At 32.4% G+C, this 21,710-nt stretch overlaps 1 protein-coding gene across 3 annotated transcripts in view; it reads right to left on the bottom strand.

Moving 5' to 3' along the window:
• LOC124371277 (nephrin-like) overlaps positions 1-21,710 on the bottom strand; it is a 136,515-nt gene that overhangs the window by 26,287 nt on the left and 88,518 nt on the right. For all 3 annotated transcript variants that reach the window (XM_046829628.1, XM_046829620.1, XM_046829622.1), the window contains exons 7-12: positions 20,843-20,994; positions 18,430-18,574; positions 16,454-16,584; positions 9,665-9,824; positions 3,308-3,601; positions 1,719-2,033 (exon numbers count right to left, since the gene is read on the bottom strand). In XM_046829628.1, the coding sequence (XP_046685584.1) occupies positions 1,719-2,033; positions 3,308-3,601; positions 9,665-9,824; positions 16,454-16,584; positions 18,430-18,574; positions 20,843-20,994 (1,197 nt within the window). The remainder of the gene's footprint in view (positions 1-1,718; positions 2,034-3,307; positions 3,602-9,664; positions 9,825-16,453; positions 16,585-18,429; positions 18,575-20,842; positions 20,995-21,710) is intronic.

Here is a 21,710-nt window from a genome sequence, read left to right as displayed (position 1 = left end):
GAGGCAGGGTAAAGTCAGCAATCCAAGCTCCCTAAAAGGAATCTTTACACGACTCTCTGGGGTTTCAATTTTTGAAAGAATTCTGACAGCTTTCTTTTGAGTTCTAAATACTCTTTCGAATTTGTACTTAGAACAGCTGCCCCCACAGTCTCAAGCCGTAAGTCAAATGTGGATGTATCAGGCCAAAATATGCCGTTTTCCAATACTTTCCAAAGAACAAAATTTTGCAAGATTGTGCAGGACAAAAATGCCCGAGGCAACCTTGGAGCAAACCTTTTCAATGTGATCGTCCCATGTCAGTCCTCGGTCAAGGTGCATTCCCAAGGAACTTAATGGATTCAGCTTCATCAAGAAGAACATCGTCCACCATCACTGCACGCCGTAGTTCTTGGTCTTGTTGCTGCCGGATGGCAAAAATTCATGACGTTTGATTTCGAGCTGTTTGTTTTCAGATTGAGTTTTTGAGAAATGCTCGATGCATGAATTCAACTCAATAAATGCCTTCACTTCGAGATCGTGTTTTGATTTTGATCTGATGCAGAGAGTCGTGTCGTCAGCGTATTGAGTCACCTTTCCATTCTGGATTGATGACGTCAACCTATTGACGTAAATTATGAAAAGGACTGGCCCTAATATTGATCCCTGAGGGACACCATAGGGCATTTTTCACTTTGCTTGACATGGCATTCGCGATCTGTACGCACTGCTCTCTATCCTGAAGATAAGACGAGAGCCAGTCGTGCGGCAGACCCCGAATACCACTTGTCCACAACTGGTGCATCAGTTTTGCATGATGCACACAGTCAAAAAGCTTTGGAAAGGTCGAGGAATATGCTTAGCACATGTTCTCTCCTTTCCAGGCCATCGACAACATTGTGAATGAGATCCGTTACAGCATCGATTGTCGATTTGTTTTTCCTGAACCCGAATTGTTCGGGACAAAGAATTTCGTAACGGTTCAAAAATTTTTTTCGAATTGTTTGAGAAATGCCTTTTCAAAAAATTTTGCTGAAAACAGGGAGGATGGAAATCGGACGATAATTGCTTGAGATGCAAGGATCGTCTTTCTTGAAAATTGGAATGACTTTGGCTGTTTTCAATGCAGAGGGGAAAACGCCTTGTGCAAAAGAGAGATTAATCAATTTGTGATAGGTGTCAAAAAAGTGCTCGAAGCACCTTTTGATTAACCATACAGACATTCCGTTGATGTCGCAAGACTTTTTTGGTCTCAGATCTTGCCACGACACGGGCCACCTCAGCCTCACCTACAGGAAAAAGAACCATAGATGAGACCGGTCCCGTCAATGGCTCTTCGCGAGAGCTGTCCAAGATAAACGAGTTGTCTGGTTCAGCTACGGTCGAGAAAAATGTGTTAAATTCACTTGCCACTTTAAAGGGATCGTCAATTGTGTCATTTATTGTTTTTAGTGTCGGAACCGAGAATTTGGAAAATTGTGGTTGATTTTTGCTGCTATTAATGATGTTCCACGCGCTTTTTGAAAATTTTTCTGATTGTTGTAATTGGTCTTCGACGTCTCGTGCCTTAGCTTTCTTTATTTCAGCCTTATTTCAGCTTTCTTTATATAATATATAACAGAAAATGCGATTATATTAAATATCGATTACTGAAGAAAGCAAAAAGGTTTATTGAAACTAAAAATAGGAACGACATTTGCATACTATACAAATAAAAAAAATAATAGAAAACTCATACTGACCAAGATGCAAGTGGAAGCCCTCCAAGCGGCCTTCAGTTCTCAATGTATTAGCTGTGAGCACAGTGACTTCGCTGCGACCTTTACTGTTAGCGGCGTATAACACAATGTGGAAACTGAGTCCTCCTCCAAGACCCCCCACTTTGAACCAGGGCGCTCGTGACGTCACATTGCTTACTATCACGTGACTGCTGACGTCATATACCTCCATGACGAAGACCTGAGGCAGCCCGCCGTCGAAACCCTGTTCGCACTCCACTGTTACTGATTCGACCGTCTGGTTCACCAAGGAGCAATTACTAAGCCCGTCAGGCTTTCCTGTAACAATAATACACAGTTTTTTAGAATAAAATGTAACTATTTCTTATAAATACTATAACCCATAAAATGATTTAGAACTTTAATAATAATAAAATATTCTAACGCTGTTATAAATATAGCAATTCATTATAATGGAATAGATTTTTACTATACTTACAAATTACCATCAGTAAGAAATTAATAGAGTATTTAAGCTCATAAAAACATTACTTTTAATTTTATTGTAATGCTTATCTAATGGAATATCTAGCGCTTTTTTATTTTAAAGATATAAACGAAATGAAAATTACTTAAAAGTTGACGTTTTTTACTTGTTAAGCGTTAACTAAATGTTTTCTGCATTTCTAATTGCTCAATCAAACTATACAAATAAATATTTCTTTTATACGCTCCACTGATGTCTTTCAATCGATAATAGTGGTTGTGTGACTCAATGTATACTACTTAATGTAAATATAACACGTACCATAATGTTTAAAATGACCCCACAAACTATTTTATGAGTCATAAAACTAGTTATGATATTTTCCTTTCTATGTCTCTATAAATGTTTTAATTTTTTTCTGTATACTGTAATTAGACAATATATTACTATTGTACAAGATTTTAAATATTTCCCATGTCTTATTTTCAGTAACATTTAATCTCCTATAAACTGTTTCTGTTTTCATAAATAATTTCAAATTTATTAAATGAATGACAACAATCTTACAGATAAACGATCACATAATTTTATAAATTTACTGCAAGTTGTATTGCCTTATATCAACGGATAATATAGAAGAAATATTTTTCGTACTAAACAGGCCGATATACAAAAATTGTATTGCTGTCTATCCGTATGTCGACCCGTGCGTTAAATCCTAATAGAAATGTCCCACGATTATAAACATTTTTACGTTGGTCCACGTTAGCCCAAGGAGAATTATATTGATTCAGGAGCCAAAAGGTAAAAATAAAAGTAAAAAGTTTATTTTTTTGCATTGTGTTTATGTAATGGCAACGAAATATACGCATATAAATATTACTGATAATAATATGAAATTTTTCTGTACGACACCAACACATGTGACAGTCCTAATGTGAGGGTATTGAATTGGTTGGTAAGAATTATGTTATGTTATATCGGATCCCTTGATACTACTTTATATCTATATATGGTTAGTCTGTATGTAGAGAAGATAAAGTCAGTAATGGCGCATGTTACGTGGAATTTGACAGAGCATTTGTAAAGCCTATATTATTTATTTGGGTTCAGATGTTTTAGTTACCAGCAGGAATGACGGTGATGACACAAGGTGTCTTCTGTTCCCCCACAGCGTTCTTCGCGATGCAGAGGAGGGTGCCGTAGTCGGACTCGGTGAAAGGTTTGTAGCTAAGAACACTGCGGGTAGGTTCTGTAGAGTAGCGGTCTCGCGGCACATCACCGCCGGCCGCACTGCTGTTGAAGACCCATCGGTACGCTACAGCGGGTGGGCGGGCTTCCACTACACACACTATACGAGCATCTTCGTACCGGGCCACGCCCACCACCGCTGGTATCGAAGACTGGCACACGGGGGCGACTGCACAACAAACAATGGAAAGATATAAATTTACTGTAAAGAAACCTTCTGTGGTGTTTGTTACAGCTTGAAGTGAGGCATCTTGCGGTATAAACAGTAAGGCATCAGTTATGGACACTTACGGAAAGAAACCAGCATTTTGAAGAAACTTATGTACAAAATGTAAATAAACTTAGGACAACTAAACCATCGTTTTATAACCTTTCTTCCAAAGCGTGTGACTAGTTTCCAATCCCCATTGCAACCCTATAGGTAAAATTGTGCTATAGAAAAGAACATTTATATCATGTAGATATCCTATCATTATCATCCTATCCTATCATGTTTGTGAGTATGTATCCCGGCGGAGCAAATACTTCAAAATTTTTGTAAACTTTTCATAAATTTTGTACGTCTCAACGTACTTTTTTGGACATAGCATTATATTAATATTTACAAGAATGAACTAACTAAAAAATATAAACAAGAAAAAACATTTTTCATTAAATAACTAACTCACAACAAATAACTCACAGCTGATTTTTCACCAGAAAGTTCTAAAAGTAAAAACATTTTTTTTATTAACGAAGATTCAAATGAAAATGAAATGTTTATTTGAAGATAGGCTGATGAGCGGTTTCGCTCCTTCTCAAATAAAATTTATTTATATTTTCGTAGACATGTAATGCGACATTAATGATACCTTTATATTTATTAAATTTTAAATTGTTTTCTGATTGTGTTCCCTGGAATATACATCAAGGGACTTAACATCTCCATGAACAATACTATGACGATGACTGTCATTCTAATACGAGAGGGTTATATATAGATTTGGCCAATATATTGTTTTTTACAAAAATTAAATTTTGTTTGTTATATATAGAGTGAGTAAAAATATAGTAAAAATATATATAAGCGAATTAGGTGGGCCGGTGACCCACGAAATAGGCATATATTTCCTTGTGGAAATTAAACTAACATTAAAAATATTATTTCTAAATTAGAGCAGTATGACAGATTTATGTCTTTCTGAATATTTGTCTGTATATGTATTTTTGTGTATGTCCACATAGGTTTGTCCACATATAGGTTTAACTGTATCTTTGGAGTTTCTCAACATTGATCTGGAATATGTTACTGAAGTCGTTGGACTTATTTAATATAATTTGTGGAACGTTAGATTTAGAAATTAGGGGCCAAACTGCGGTTAAGTGTTCATTTTGACAAATAAGTTGTAAATCAAGAATGTGTAGTATTTTATTATTAAATGTTGATATGTGGTCTACCCTTAAATATTGGAGGATTTAGTTTCTCTTATTAAAACACAAGAAAATAAACATATTTTCAATCTGAAAAAAAATTCTTTACTTATATAGTATTGTTACTAAATATTTAAATTGGGCGAAACTTCTTTTTTTATCAAAATGGAGTACAAATTGGAATTTGGACAATTTTGGCTAACTCTACTGACACGGTTAGGATGTGTAATCAAACTGGGCTGGCGGTGAGAATATTAAACATCACTTATTCAATAAGGGACTGAAATTACTCTTTAAATTCAAAACTTTCACTTAATCTCTTTTAATACAAAAACTTATGTACATTCGTTAACCTATGCGGGTAAATATTTTCCTGTATCTTTGTCATAATTTGGCCCAAAAAGAACCAAAAATACTACTTTACGTAAGGATATTATGACTTCAATGCAATAATATAATGTTAAAATGGCGTTTGAACAATCGGGTATGTTAGTGTTAGCCACTTTTTATATTTAATAGTAAATTAATACAGTGTTTTTTTCATTTATTTGATTATCATTTAAATTTAATGTTTGCGTAGTTCTGTTTATAATTATAACAAATTAAATCCCAAATAAAACGAAACGACCTTATGTCGGATATATTATTTTGTCTTTTTATGTGAAATAACATTTTATACACTGAATCTTATAAAAACTGATACATTATTTCCCACAATTTAACTCTTTGGAAAGTAAATGAAAAAGCTGTCATTTAGCGAAGAGTGGTCGTATATTGGTTTTGCGTCATAAAACTCAACAATTCAGAGTTACTCATCTGCTTGACGTTTTAGTTTAAATTGTATTCATCATTTTGCCTTTTTAAAATAAATTATTGATATAAAATAAAAAAGCAAATATATTGAAAAATGAATCCACGTATTCTCAAATCAACTTCAAATTGACGTAGGATTAAGGGACCTTACTTATTACGGAACATTAAATGATAATATGAAATACACAAAGAAAGTAGTTACAATAATTTTTTTTTAAATGTTTCTTAACAGTCTTTGTTTAACAAGTCGTAATAAAAGAACCAGAACAAGGGATAGCTTTTATCATGTTGTAAATACGAGTATTACTGTGTATTAAGTTACACACTTTACATCCATTAGTGTGTACATAATGTTACCATTAACGATTCCTTGATGTGGTTCAATTAACGATATATAGATGCATCTTATAAGTATAAGTAATATACCTAATATAAGTTGTAAATAAGTTAAACGTCTAAACATTAAAGGGAATTTTTAATTTTTGATCTATTCCCTTGTCGTATTTCTTTAGAATCTTAGTCGAATCTGTACACTTTAACTGTGTTATTATTAATCTTATTACTTTGTACAAATATATCACACCAGTAAAAAACCAAATATCATAAAAACGTGATATAATTCAATTTAAAATTTTACTCTTAAGCAGTTGGCAACTGTTAATAGGAAAAATCCTAAGAGACAGACTAAAGACGAAACTGGTACCGGTTTCATAAGAAGGTGATGGATATGAATGAACATAACAATTGGAATCATTACTTCAATGAAACGGACTCCAGTATAAGCCGTAAAACGATCACAAAATACGTGTGCAGATTTGGAAACTTAAGGCTATTTTTCGTTTTTCAAGACGTATTTCATCGTTTCATTGATAGTTCGTGGGTGTATTATTAGTATTATTAATAAATGCAACATGGCATATCACAAGTCTGTTAAATCACGTTTTTTAAATTTACATAATTGGCACTGGAACAAATGCATCCTAAAATAATATATTTGCACAGGTTTTTGTCATAGTTGGAGACATACTGTGAATGTCTAAGTTAGACCTGTCCACATGAAGCCTAAAATGATATAAACGCGATAAATTTTCTTTGGTCAAACCATACAGTAGTCTTAGACAAGTAATCCTGGTGATGAGATCCTCTAAAGAATAGCAATTTTTTTTAATACATGGAAATTTACAATTTATTCTTGATGGAGACATTATGTTTTGTATTTTGTTAACTTTTTTTAGTATTAAAAACTTATTTTCTCCACTATATTTCTTAACTGTACACACACCACACGTGGCCATAGCTACATGGATTGGTCGATTTCGGATTGGGCTTTGGTCAGCCTTTTTCAGTAGCAAGCTAAAGCACTTAAAATAACATATTTTAATAGAAAACAACATTTTAAGGCTCTAAGATATTCTTCGAATATATCTTTATTTTACTTTTAGATAAACAATATATTCGTCCGATAGAATTGATGAAGATTACCAGAAATAAGGAATCGCCGATTTTATATACGAGATTTTGAACCTAGTTTATATTCTACATAAAGAGCGTAAAATATTAGATGAAGATATTTTTGACGATACATTTATTTTAATATTAACGCATTTTTAAGTGAGGCGATCTAAAACATAGAAAGCATGTTTGTGTTTTTTGGTAAAAACCTTGTATTCATAATTTTCTAGCTAGGCAGTTATAGAGTTATAATAATATTGTCTATTTATATAATCAATGTATAATTTTACAAAATATTTACATTATTTCAATAAAATCCATACTCACAATGTTATCTTAGTGTAAGGAAATTACAGTGTTTTGATTGGATATTATGCTTACATGATAATAGTTTGTATGTATGTATAAATCAGGTATAAATGACAATAATCTGTAACTCAGATTTTAAAGCTGCCTAGGCCTGATAATATCTCCAGCTGAGCGCGTATACATGAACAAATATGTACAGACATTGAATTATCAGAGGTCACAGAGCTCACAGGCACTGCTAATATATCATGTTGAGTGTGCACATGTGAACAAATATGTACAGACATTGAATTATCACAGAGTTCCTTTGCATTTTTAACATCACCTGTTGACTGTATATATGTAAATAGATATGTAGATACATTTAATTATCAGAGTTCTTAGAGTTTCTTTGCACTTTTAACATCACCTGTTGAGTGCATACATGTAAATAAATATGTGCAGATATTTAATTATCAGAGTTCACAGTGCTTCCATGTAATATCAGGCTAATATATCATGTTGAATGTGCACATGTAAACAAATATGTACAGACCTTGAATTATCAGAGTTCCTTTGCACTTTAACATTATCTTTTATATATATATATATATATATATATATATATATATATATATATATATATATATATATATATATATAAACAAACATATACAGAGATTGAACTATGAGGTTTCTCAGTGCTCCCAAGCACTTCTAATATATCTTTTTAAGCGTGTATTGTAATCTAGCATTTACAGAGATTGAACATTCACAGAACTTCGCTACACAGCTTATAATCTTATAATAGAATTATAGATTTCTAAAAATCCAGCAAGGTATAGCTAAGTGGATTAGTTCAAGGGTGGCTTTTTTCTTATATGTGTAGTTTTAAAAACTTATATATATATATATATATATATATATATATATATATATATACGATAGTAAACCTTTTTAACATTTTTTTATTTTTTTATTTTTGTGCAATGTACATTTCAAATTCTAGGATTTCATTACCTAACAGTACCTGAAAATGAATTCCTTAAATTTGAAATGTACATTTTACGAAAATAAAAAAGACTAATAAGTTTTAAAAAGGTTTATTATTCTATATATATTTATCAAACATTTTTCGAGGCTACATCTCTAATAATAAACACATATGTATTTTGTATATGTCTGAAGGTTTTTGTCTGTGAATACTTCTTAATTTTGCTGGGAAAATACATCTATGTAACAATGTGCTAAATCTGGAATATATATTATTATCAGAATCAAAATCTAAGGAAGCAGTATGATTGTAATTGACACTAAAATACTTCTAAATTTACTAAATCCCACTGTGGTTACTCTAATCTGGAAATGTAATAAAATTACTCAAACCATATATTATTACTCTGTTAAAACAAACACACACGCACACACACACGCACACACACACACACACACACACACACACACACACACACACACACACACACACACACAATAATTAAAATATATAATATGAGTTTACATCATAGTTTAAAGTATAAAATAATAAATAAATAACGTTATCGTAATAATAAATATCCTACAAAAATTTAAATTTCCATCAGCATATAAGCGGCCTACAAGGTGAGGTTTATCCTGCAGTTCTTTTACGTATCTTATAATCATTTATAGGCTTTCAACCACCGTAATATATTTATTGTATTTGTATTCACTGCCAATAATTGAGGTAGGTATCAAGAAAAAGTGTTAAAATATATCAATAAAGTTGTGCTAGTTAGGATAACTTTTTATTGTAAATAAGTGTATGTCAGGAAGTGGATAAAAAACTTGAGTGAGCGCGGGCTGCAGAAGAGAACTGGTTGAATGGCTGCGTGCCAAAGTGCGGAATTGGGGCCATCATTCTTTGTATTCGGCAGTAACAACTTTTCACTTAAAACTGTTTCTGTGGAATATTTACTAAAGGGATTTCTGGAATGTTTAAAAATAGCAGAATAATTTGTTGTATTGCAGAAATAAGTCTATTCTCACTTTAAACTGAAAAGAGGAAAAACTTATTTTTCCGTGTATCAAATTGTAACACTAATTCTTTTTACTTTTAAATAGTTTGTAGAAACCCAATTTTTAAAATATTATTCTTTAACGAACACAGAGTAAAAATCCATCTCTTTCATCAGTTTTTTATCTGTCTCTTGAGATCTAGTAGTAGTACTATACACTTTTATACTAAAAGAAGTTTTTATTGGGTAAAAATAGGAATAAGAAGACTACTCACAGTTAACCTGTAGGTTGATAATATTACTCTCGCCATCCCCTTCCTGGTTGCTTGCGACACATGAATACTCCCCAGACCTTGCTTTAGTCACATCCTGTAGGACGAGGCTCTGATTGCTCACCATTATACCATCACCAGGTCGATTCTTCATCACCTCACCCTGCAAAATCAGAAGTCATAAAAAATGTTATATGTTAAATTACCTCGGCTCTTTTCGCCAGTTCAATAATGATGAAAAAGCATTAACCATTATATCCTGACCAGGTGGATTTTTTATCACCTTACCCTCCAAAAGCAGAAGTTGCAAAACTTATTATATGCTGAATACCTCGACACTTCTACTATTCACTAACGATGCCACTAATATAACTAATTCACTAATATTCACCATAACTGGCTCCTGTCAAACCGGACAGGACTGACAGAATTATTACTGTATTCTACGGTAAGTTCTTTGACTTGTATCCACAGATATTCTTAGACTTATTGTACCGTATATGGTTATTTCATTACGATCCTCCTCTTGATTTTACGAGCGCTTGCTTAAAACTACATGTCACAATAAAGTAATGTCTGGCCACGCACAATTATCCTGCAGGTACGCGTACACATTACCTCACACCGAAAAGGATATTTCAGTAAATATGTTACATCTTCAAAGAAGGAGTTACAGGTAATTTGGGATGAAAATTAAAGTCAATTCAACAAAAAATTATATGAATGTATATGTGCTCTGTTTAAAGTATTGACAGCTAGAAATTTTAGATAGGTATGTTTTATTATAAAGACTACACATCGTTCATTCAGAAGAAAAGTGTCACAACTCAAAATTTTTTTAAATGGGTTTTATTGGTTTAATAGTCTTGAAATAAGTTATTCTTTTCACTGCAAAAAACGTCACAACTCAAACTCTGCTTGCTCCCACTAGAGTGCAACTAGTGTCACTTTTCTTCTAGAACATTCTAGGTTATGTTTTTCTAGCAAAACTGACACATTTCAGTTGTGACTTGACTGTCTAGGAGTGAAGTGCTATAATTTCTCTGCCAAAAGTGACACTTTTTGAGTTGTGCCTGTTTGGTTGTAATATTTTGTAAGTACATGTTTATATTGTTTACTAGAATAATGACAGATTTTGAGTTGTGTCACTTTTTCCTTGAATATAGCTTTGACTTTCAATTTTGTTTGTCACCCACAAGTCCAAATTTTGAGATGGTGTCACTTTTCCTTGAAAATCATTGTACTTTTTTCATTTTGTTTATACCTCCACAGTGGCAGACTTTGAGATGTGTCATTACAACTCTGAACTTTTGCAAGAAACTAAATCACAATGTTATACCAACAGTGCAATATTTTGAGTTGTGACACTTGTATTGCGAAAATAGTTCATAATTTTATTAATAATATTCCACTGTTAGTACTATTACGATTTATTTTCTTGTTAAACTATCAGTAAACAATATACATTTTATTCATAAATGAATGCCACATACAGACAAAATGCCTTGCCTGTGTGTGCCATTCATTTATGAACTTTTTTAGGTTACACATTTTTTTCTAGTGAAGGCATCACAACAGCCAGTTTAAGTCTCAGGAATGAGCAAATAGAACATCCCTGATTTTAAAATTAGCCAAACAAAAAGGCAATTCTACAGACTATAGGCCTACTCCTCATTCACATAATAGTGTTGTATGTGGTAATGAGTGGACAGTGATTAATGAAGAGGAAATTCCAAATACAACCCCCAAATAATGAGGTTCAAGCCATATTTCAAACTACAAATGAACTTTTAACTGAACACATTGAAACCCAGCCAATCTCAAACGATCCTACAAACCCGGGAAGCTGAACCTGAAGACAAAACTCAGGGTTATGTTGATGTCATTCCTAAAGAATGTACTTCTAAAAGAAGTTCACAGTGAAGAAAATCATAAACCTTCGACATCAAAACAGTGTGTTTAGTGAATTTTCACAAAATACCAACAAAAGCAGGGAATGTGTGCCTAAAAAACTTAATTTACCAACGACATCAGCTCAGTCTAACCAAGAAAATGTTCGACCCAAACGAAAGTGTAAAACCGATAACGAAGCTACTGGAGATCTTTTTTCATATGACCCTAACAGTGAAAATGATTATGACGTGGATGATTCTGACGAGGATCCAAATTACGAGCCAAAAAATGACCTTAATTTCCCTAAAAAACAAACAATATCCAACAAAAATATTTAACATACCTAGAAGAAACGAAGTTGTTGTAAATACTAAAGAAAAGGAGCCTGAGATCTTTGAAGAAAATGATAATGTTTTTGAATTCTTGGAACAAAATAACACTGATCTCCAAAAGAAAAAAGGAAAGAAAAGGTCACTAAACAAAGACAACTGGTTGAAATGTAAAGCAAAAAAGCTGAGAAATTCTGGAGAGGAATATAAATCATCAATCTAAGTCCAGAAAACTAATTGAGAAAAAGGAAATAAAACCACCATGCAATGATAGATGTAGAATCCAGTGTAAAACCAAAATAAACCCTGAAGAACGTCAAACAATTTTCAAAAACTATTGGGCACTTGGTGACCTTTCCCGCCAAAGAGATTTCATAGCATCACATATTCAGAACATACAACCAACTTACCAGTACAAGAGAGAGGGAAATAAGAGAAAACCAAACCAAGCCTTTTATTTTGATGTTGCTGATAAGCGAGTTCGTGTATGCAAAGATTTTTTCAGAAACACCCTAGGGATCAATGACAGACCAATTAGAACCGTTATTGATAAGAAAGACGCCTCAAGTGGCTTTGTTGCTGGTGATCTGAGGGGTAAACATGATAAGCATCAAACTGATCAAGACAAGTTAATAAATGAAGGCATCAGGCGTCATATAGAATCTATTCCTAAAATTGAGAGCCACTATCTACGGGCAAACACAACCAGAGAATTCATAGAAGGTGGTAAAACAATTAGTGATTTACATCGTGATTATGTTGAACATTGTAAAAGCTTGCAAAAACCTCATGGAAATTATAAAAAGTATTACGATATATTCACCAAAGAGTATAATATTTCTTTTTTTGTTCCAAAAAAAGACCTTTGTGAGCTGTGCCATGCATATGAGACAGCTGAAGGTGAGAGAAAGACCAGTTTGCAAGAGGAATATGAAAAGCATATTATGGAAAAAGATCTATCTCGATTGAAAAAAAATTCTGACAAAGACTCAGTGAGTGTCAACACCATTGTTGCCTGTTATGACCTTCAAGCTGTATTACAGTGTACCAAAGGGGGGAAGTGTCCCTAATGTATTATAAATCTAAATTAAATATGCTAAACCTGACTGTCTGTGAGCTGAAAAATGATGCCGTATTCTGCTATACTTGGCATGAAGGCGAAGGAGCCAGAGCTCGTGCGAAATTGGAACATGCATTTACAAATACCTCAGTGAAAAAGTTAAAAATGCGAAAACGATATTGAAATTATATTTTACTCTGATAATTGCAGCGGCCAACAGAAAAACAAGTATTTGTTTTCTATGTACTTATATGCAGTGGACAAACTGCCAATTAAGTCTATAACTCACAATTTCCTAATAAAAGGGCATAGTCAAAACGAGGGGGACAATGTACATGCAATGATTGAGAAGCAGATTAAGAAATGTCTGAAGTCTGGACCAATTTACCACCCGGCTCAATACATTTCATTGATCAAAACTGCAAAAAAAACTGGGAATCCGTATAAAGTCAATGAACTAAGTCATGAAGATTTCTTGGATTTTAAAGACCTATGGGCAAACATTGGATGTAACTCTACAGTTAATGTGTCAGGTAAGCTGCTTACTGTTATAATATAATTTAGACACTTTTATGAAACGAGAGTTATAAAATAATTCTAGTGATGAGCAGACCAATAAAGGGATTTCATCTATTATTCACTGCAAAAACAATCTCAACCGGATTCAAACATAGTTTAACCCTACTCAGCCTTTACCATGTGAAACCAATAATTTAACTTTAATACTTTTTTACACAATTTTTAAGAATCTTTTTAACTTACTATCTTCTTTTACGTTTTTTAAAACCATCTTTCCTTTTCATATTTAATCTGAAAAATGTATGTTAAAGAGTAGTTTTAATTATGGCACATAGATATGCAATCAAGATGGAAGAATTGCATTTTCTTACGTTTTAAATATTTTTTCTAAACGCATATTTAACTACTTCGAACGGATTATTTTTAATTTCCTACACTTTGTTAACATACTAAAACTTTTAAATCCAACTTTTTATCCTATTCTATCTAAAAAGATAATAATAATTAAACATTTTACAGTTATCTTTTTCATTTCAGGATGTACTGTTGCAATGAATGACATCAAAATAATTAAAGTTGAGAAAGATTCTCCCTTTAAAATCAAGTACAAGACAACTTATGATGACACAGTTGACTTTCAAGAAATTTTCATCCAGCAGATTGATATTGAAGAAAACGAGGATTTTATTCGGAGACAACAAGAAGAGTCACACTAAGAAGAAAACCAGAAGTTCAAAGAAGAAACAACAGGTTTTTTCCTGTGCATTGTTCAGATGTTGCTTTAAAAAAATTATACGAGCAAAGACTGGGAATTTCAGTTAACAAGGAAAAAGACTTACAATACTTACTTGAAAAACATGTTATTCCAAGTTGCTATGCACCATTTTATAACTCACTTTAAATTTTTGCAGTAACGTTTGTGTTTAGCAACAATGTTATGTTTGTGTTAATGATTTTTATTTCCATTAGAAAATACTTCTTTAAATATTAAAAAAGTGCTGCATTAGTTACTTTATATAAGACCAAACTATTGGTAGTAAACTAGTGGTAGTAAATGAATGTATTTTGTTATTAATATTTGAAAACACTATTTTTCTAAACATCTAAAAATAGGTCCAATGATGTTTGGAGGTTTAGTTCTAAGTAACTAACTGATTTTTTTTTTTTCAATTAAAGTTAACTGTCATTAAAAACCCGTTGACTTATTTTTTGTGTCATTACCATCTTCAAAGTTAACCTTTTAATGAAAAGCGGTTTTACAGGAAAATTTACACAACTCAAATTAAATTAATAAATAATTTAAAAAATAATAAACACAAACTTCATGGTTTATATTAAGCTAATTTAAATGCCCTATATTTAACTGATATAATTAATAAAATGACTTTTGGATTAAAGGTTGCAGTTCTGTTAAACGAAAAACTAATTACAAAAAGCACAATTTTCAAATCGCTCTCCTGTAAAATTTACTTTTTTTTGAGTTGTGTCACTTTTCTTCTGAATGAACGACATCTCTTCTTCCTGACATTGGATACTGCTATAATGACCATGGTATTAATAATTGCTCGTATCAGTACGAATAATATGACACCATAATATTAACGGAGATCAAAATTAGATTTCTACATTATCTAAGACGTTCACACGTGTATTTATTTATAGTATTTTGCAATAATAATATACATAAATTTTTAATCTTATTTTATACTTAAAATAATAATTATAATTGTCATTACATGGTAAAATCTTATTCATATTGTTAGTAGTATATCGTAATTTTGAAATTAATTTTCGATATTGCTTGCAAAATATTTTAGATTCATTGACAAAATAGTACATCCGATTACGAAAATTGACTCATAGCGTATAATTTTATAATTATTTTTAAAATATTTATTATGTGCTATTTGCACCTCTAAGTAGATAACAATTTACAAAAGAAACCTGTAAGGCCGTACACCGAGTATAGCAGGGGAGCTCTATATTGTAGAGCCCGATGGAGACACCAGGTGGATGTTTTATAGAAAAGAATTGACTCCAATCTCTGAACAACTCAATAGCCTTGGACCCTTGTGAGATATATAGAAACGGAACACAAGGTACCTTTTTTATTGAGTAAGGCTTTCCTGAACTGGAAACATGACAGTGGATAGCTTTAAGTCATTGGAGTAAATGTTTACTTCCACAGAAGATACAAGATTTATACAAAAACATTTGTAACACAATAAGCTAACATTTACTATTAATATAAAGCACTTTAATTAAGTATATAATATTTACAATATATTAAATTTAATTTAATTAGTTTTCATAATAATCCCCCACGTCAGTTTCAAACTTTAAAATAATAATTATACCTCTAGAATTATCACCACCTTATTTAAGACTTATATCGTGCCTTTAAACTTAAACATAGATGGTAAATTTATAAAAAACATTATTTACGTAGACAGTTATTAACATTTTTAATATCACATACTATAAATAACTATTATTGATATATTTCAATAATTACTTAATAATGTAATATACACAATAATTTGAAGAGAGCACTTTTTTAGTTCAATTTTATATTTAAAAAACAATGTTTCTTAGGCAGCCACATTAACTTTTTTCAGTGTATTTCATAACGAATAGATAATAGTCTACATACTGTTCACGTGTACAGGTGCACAATAAATTCTTTTTTACTATTTGGCTTTAACGTTTACTTTTTACTGGATATACGTTACGTAATCACGCAGTAGAAGGTTTGAAAATATAATTATATACGTAAAAGGAAACTCTAGTTAAAGGCCTACAATAAATAGCATAATGCCATTGTTTGATATAACAATCCAGATATATAACTGGCATAAGCCATTATTAATATCAAGACTATTATCCGTAGATCATCAAAGCAACAGATAATTTACATCGACTTGCTAATCCACGCCGGCTTATATCATCATAAAGTTTGCAACTAAGCCGTTAGCAAGTGATCCAACTTACGTTGTGACGCCAGCTGACGCGATATATCCAGGGGTTAGACTTGACATTACACTCCAGAAAGACGTCCATCCCCTCTCTGATGGCGCTTACATTTACGTTACTGCTCACCTCCAAAGTAACAACAGGTACATCTGAAACATACATTGAGTATTGCACCATCATATTTAAATAGCAATACGATTTTACGTTTATATCCATCCATCGGACAGCTTGAAAATACCTATTACCAAATTAAAACATCTACAACTGAATCTAGGCAGATGATAACTGTAAACAGTGTGCAAAAACGTTGATTTCATTGAAAATGTCTGAAAATTACTGTCGATAGAATTTTTATTTTTGTAATCAATAATGAATGTTTCAAACCAATTGGACACAATTATTGGCTAAGATTTCAGCGAAGCCTCACCCACCCAGTATGAGATAACACCGATTTCTGTCACAGTGTGGACCATAACTGTCAAACGAGGTGATATAGACAGTTTTTAATTTGGGGTTATCTCTGCATTAGTATTGAAATATATTTTTACTGGAAATCTCAATTATTTATTGTAAAAATGTGACTTTATTTATTGTGGTCTTACAGATCACAAATACGGAAAAAACACAGAATAAACCGATTGTAAAGGTTATTTAACACATGTGGTTAAGTTAGTTAGTTGTATTTGTTCGTCTCATACTAGTGTTGAAATATTTAGGTTGTCTAGCAGTGTCATTTTCGTAGTACTTTAAATAAGTTTTAAATATGTAATGTTCACTGGGATTACTTAAAAAGAAAAATGTTGTCGACTGAGCTTAAATCTCATTTTGAGGTAGTTTATAACAGTTTATACAACAGTGCTTTCTTGAATTTCTGAATATTACTAATTCTGATATATAAATTTGTGAAATATAGGAACATAGCTCAGAACCTGATATCAGTGTTATAACATGCAATTCCTGTTTTACATAGTAAACACTGATATAAGTTTTTAAGAGCGTTAGCATATTTCGAAGATAGTGCCCTTAAAACAGAAGGCAGTTAATATTTTGTTTTAATTGTTTATCAGACAGAAGTTAATTAATTTGCTGTATCCTTGCGTGTAGAAAACATGCAAGAAAATGTTACAATAAATTTAAAACTGTAAATTCTATGTGAAAACAGTGCTAACAGTTTCGTTGTTGCAACTCTAAACTTACAGTAATTATTCAATTGAAATAAAGTGGACCATGTATACTATTTTGCTGTCATCCTCCAGAGCACAGTCCACAATGAAGAGGTCTCAGCACGAAAAAAGGGGAACTTCCAGGAATCTTCCATAGTAGGCACAAATTTCAGTGTGATCAAAGCTCACTCTCTATCTGATACATACGGTTGACCATGAGCTTCCAAATATCCTCCAGAGCACTCTCGGTGATTAATTAAGTCTCGACACGACAACTTAAGGACGTACTAGAATCCTTCATAGTGGGTACAAATTTCAGAGAGCTGACAGTTACGTTCTTACCACTTTCCATATAATACTTACGGTAGACTACGAGCTTTCAGTCATCCTCCAGAGCACTATCGGTGATTAATTGAGTCTTGACATGACAACCTAGGGACTTGCCGGAATCCTCCATAGTGGATACGAAATTCAGAAAGCTGACAGTTACGTTCCTACAACACTCCACCTAATACTTACGGTAGACTTTGAGCTTCCAGCCATCCTCCAGAGCACTATTGGTGTTTCATTGAGTCTCGACACGACAACTTAGGGACTTACCCGAATCCTCCATAGTGGGTACAAATTTTAGAGAGCTGACAGTTACGTTCCTACAACACTCCACCTAATACTTACGGTAGACTATGAGCTTCCAGCCATCCTTCAGAGCACTCTCGGGGATGAGGGGTGTTTTGGCACGACAACTGAGGAACTTGCCTGAATCCTCCATGGTGGGTACAAATTTCAGAGAGCTGACAGTTACGTTCTTACCACTTTCCATCTGATACTTACGGTAGACTATGAGCTTCCAGCCATCCTCCAGAGCACTCTCTGGGATGAGGGGTGTCTCGGCACGGCAACTGAGGAACTTGCCGGAATCCTCCATGGTGGGTACAAATTTCAAAGTGCTGACAGTTACGTTGCCATCAGCGGTAGTCTGTGGAATAAGTTTATAACATGTAGGTAGTTAATAACCTTAAAATTTACTACTTCTTTTTTCATTTTATAAAAGTTATTTGTTGTGCCTTTAATAGGTAAAAACTAATGTATCACTAATGGATTATGAGCTTTTCTGTTTTGAATATATGAGCCAATTAAAACACACAGTTTTCTTTTCACTTAAGCAACAATACACCGAAAAATAACAAGTACCAAACCAATATACTCAATTGTATAGTTTGTGTTCAGAATTCAATACATGTAGTTCAATAGATTTGCTACATATTAAAACTCAAATTCGATCACCAACGTTTAACGTGTATTTGACTTTTTATATATTGCTAGACAATAGTAAATATGTATATTTATATGTGCCTTATTAATTTTCCTTTGTAAAACAAGTTATTATTATTCTATTTTTCATTACTGTATGAAATCAATTTTTTTACAAAACTATTCCGTAGAATCTTTTGTAGTTGAATGCTACATAAATGTGCTTTTACAAAACGTAAATAGTACAGTATTCAATATTCACTTTCACATCGCCCAATTAATTAAATGACACTCCAGAATGTAAAATATAGAAATAAGTATAAAATAATTGTTACATTAGGTTTAGTATATTTTAATAGAATTTCGACCTGTTCACGAATTCACAGAGAAAAATAAATCCAAACAATGATCTTTAAGGATTGCTGCAGCACTGCACTATAACAATAGACATAGATAGGTCACGTCACGACATCCACAGCGACACTCAATCACTTAGGTTGGAGAACAACGGGCTCTATTGTATTGCCTGAGCATTGCAAACATCTTATACAGTATGTGCTTGAGTAGGGGTATACCCTCTTCGTCTACGATCACAATGGATTATTCAAACTCACAGTATATTTCTACTCACTGTTAACACTGTTATGGTGTAGCAGTTTTAAAAATATAACTTATCGTGTTAATTTTGTATTTTAATATCATAAAATTGAAAATATAATTTCCAGTAGTATTGAACACGCAATAACTAATAGACTACTAGTAACTTTATATTCGTATTTTGATATTTATATTTTAGAGTTATTTATGTTTATAATGTATTATTGCTCATGTTTTTATAGTATTTTTTAATTAATGAATTAGTTTATTTAATTTGTTTTATTTTATTTGTCTTTTGCATAGTATAAAGAGTAATATGGATGTTTTTCTTAACTTCCACTGGAAAAGAATGAAATAGGGGTTTTTTAATCTAAGTTCGTGTATTCAATCATCTACTATTTCTGAAATTACACTTCCACATGAAACAAGTTAAAAATCAATTAAATATATACTTATTTTACCACTTCAACGTAAAAATATATCTAGTTACTAGTACTCAGCTCTATTGGGCGAGAGGCTATAGACATCTACCTATCACCTATCTGCAGAGGTGAGAGGCTATGCACATCACCTATCTGCAGAGGCGAGAGGCTATAGACATCTACCTATCACCTATCTGCAGAGGCGAGAGGCTATAGACATCTACCTATCACCTATCTGCAGAGGTGAGAGGCTATGCACATCACCTATCTGCAGAAGAATAAAGTACTCAACGGACAACTGATATCTCACGTAGAGTATTATACCTAAGTGAAGAGGAAATTATACAGGGTGAGACATTCAGAACCCACTGAACGTGAAACAAGTGTCATTTTTGTTTGCATTACTTTATCTGTGTGAAGCTTACATTTATTAAAGTATTTTACACCACAAAAATTAAATTTAAACTAAATTTGTGTTTTATATTACTATTCCTTATTCGGTTAAATGAAGGTATTATCTGGGTCTGCTGGAATATAACTTACGTAAATTCTTACGATTGGTATCTAATATAATAAGATGTCTTTTTCAATTATTTAATTCAATCTGTAAATTTTGACAGATTTGTTTAGTATAGGTGTATTTTAATTTTTTAATTTAAAAATCTGTTAATTGTTCTGACAGGCTTGGTCCTTGGATGACAGTTGTGTGTTCCTGCCTTTGCAAACATTTTATCAGGACCAATCATTAGTCTGAAAGCTATCTAATGTCGTTAATCACCAGGCTAAGACCTAGTTTTGTTTTTTGTATGACTATCCATGGAAAATTTAGTTTTGTATGAGCTTTTAACATACCTGAAATCGGGAATTTAAGAATAAGTACAAATAACCTAAAGTTTGAGTATAACTTTTAGCTCTGAAATTAAAGTATTTGTGTTTGTGTTTGCTGTCGCAGTAAATTAAATGGTGTTTCTCACCTTTTCCCGGGTATTCCTAAGGGCTACGCTGCCCTTCCACCAGGATATGACAGGTGGTGGCCGTGACCCCACGGCTCGGCAAGATAGGTCGTAGCTCTGATTGGCTGACATTGCCATGTTCTCTCCTTCCAGGTGCACACTCACAGGTCGTACTGCACAATAATATATTCTGGTTAAAATGAGAATGTTAATTAAGATAAAAACAAAATGGAAAATGCGGATATAGGTTTATAATATTTCTTTGCTATTATATGAATGTAAATGATTTTTAATTTATGTACACAAATTCTAAGTGTATAATTACTGATAATAATGCACTTATACTATTGTATCAGAGTCATGTATTCTAAGAGATATAGTGTCATGTGTTAATGAAAGGCTGAAAACAACACATACCAAATTAAAAAAAAAAAAAACTGTTTCTAAGGTAAAAAAGCAAAAAGTCATATGCAAGCGATGGTCTATCTCCTTCCGTTTACCATCTGTTTTGTATTTTATCTTGAAACATAATGAATACACTTGTTAAACTGCTAATGTTTTTAGCGTCTACCAATAAATCTTTGACATAAATCCCGTAAACAATAAAACGAGTAGTGGTGCAAAGGACTCAAAAACTGTGTTTACAGTACAACATGTCCTTGTAGTAGGCAGTACACAGGCGAAAAAAAACCAATAAATTTGAGAAGTGAAAAACCTGAGGAAAATAAGAAGACATAAATAATGTAAAACTCTAAAATTGCCCATTCCTGCTGCGGTGAAAATAATACATAAAATAGAACGAAGCGAACGTAAATGGTTTCAAACATGAGGAGAGTTTTCCAAATGGTAAATTATATTAATTGAGCCTTCATACATCATTTGATGACTA

This window comes from Homalodisca vitripennis, chromosome 1 (genome assembly GCF_021130785.1).
Source record: "Homalodisca vitripennis isolate AUS2020 chromosome 1, UT_GWSS_2.1, whole genome shotgun sequence".
Taxonomy (NCBI): Eukaryota; Metazoa; Arthropoda; class Insecta; order Hemiptera; family Cicadellidae; genus Homalodisca; species Homalodisca vitripennis.
Note: the sequence above shows the minus strand (reverse complement) of the source record. Positions and strands in the feature narration are given on the sequence as shown.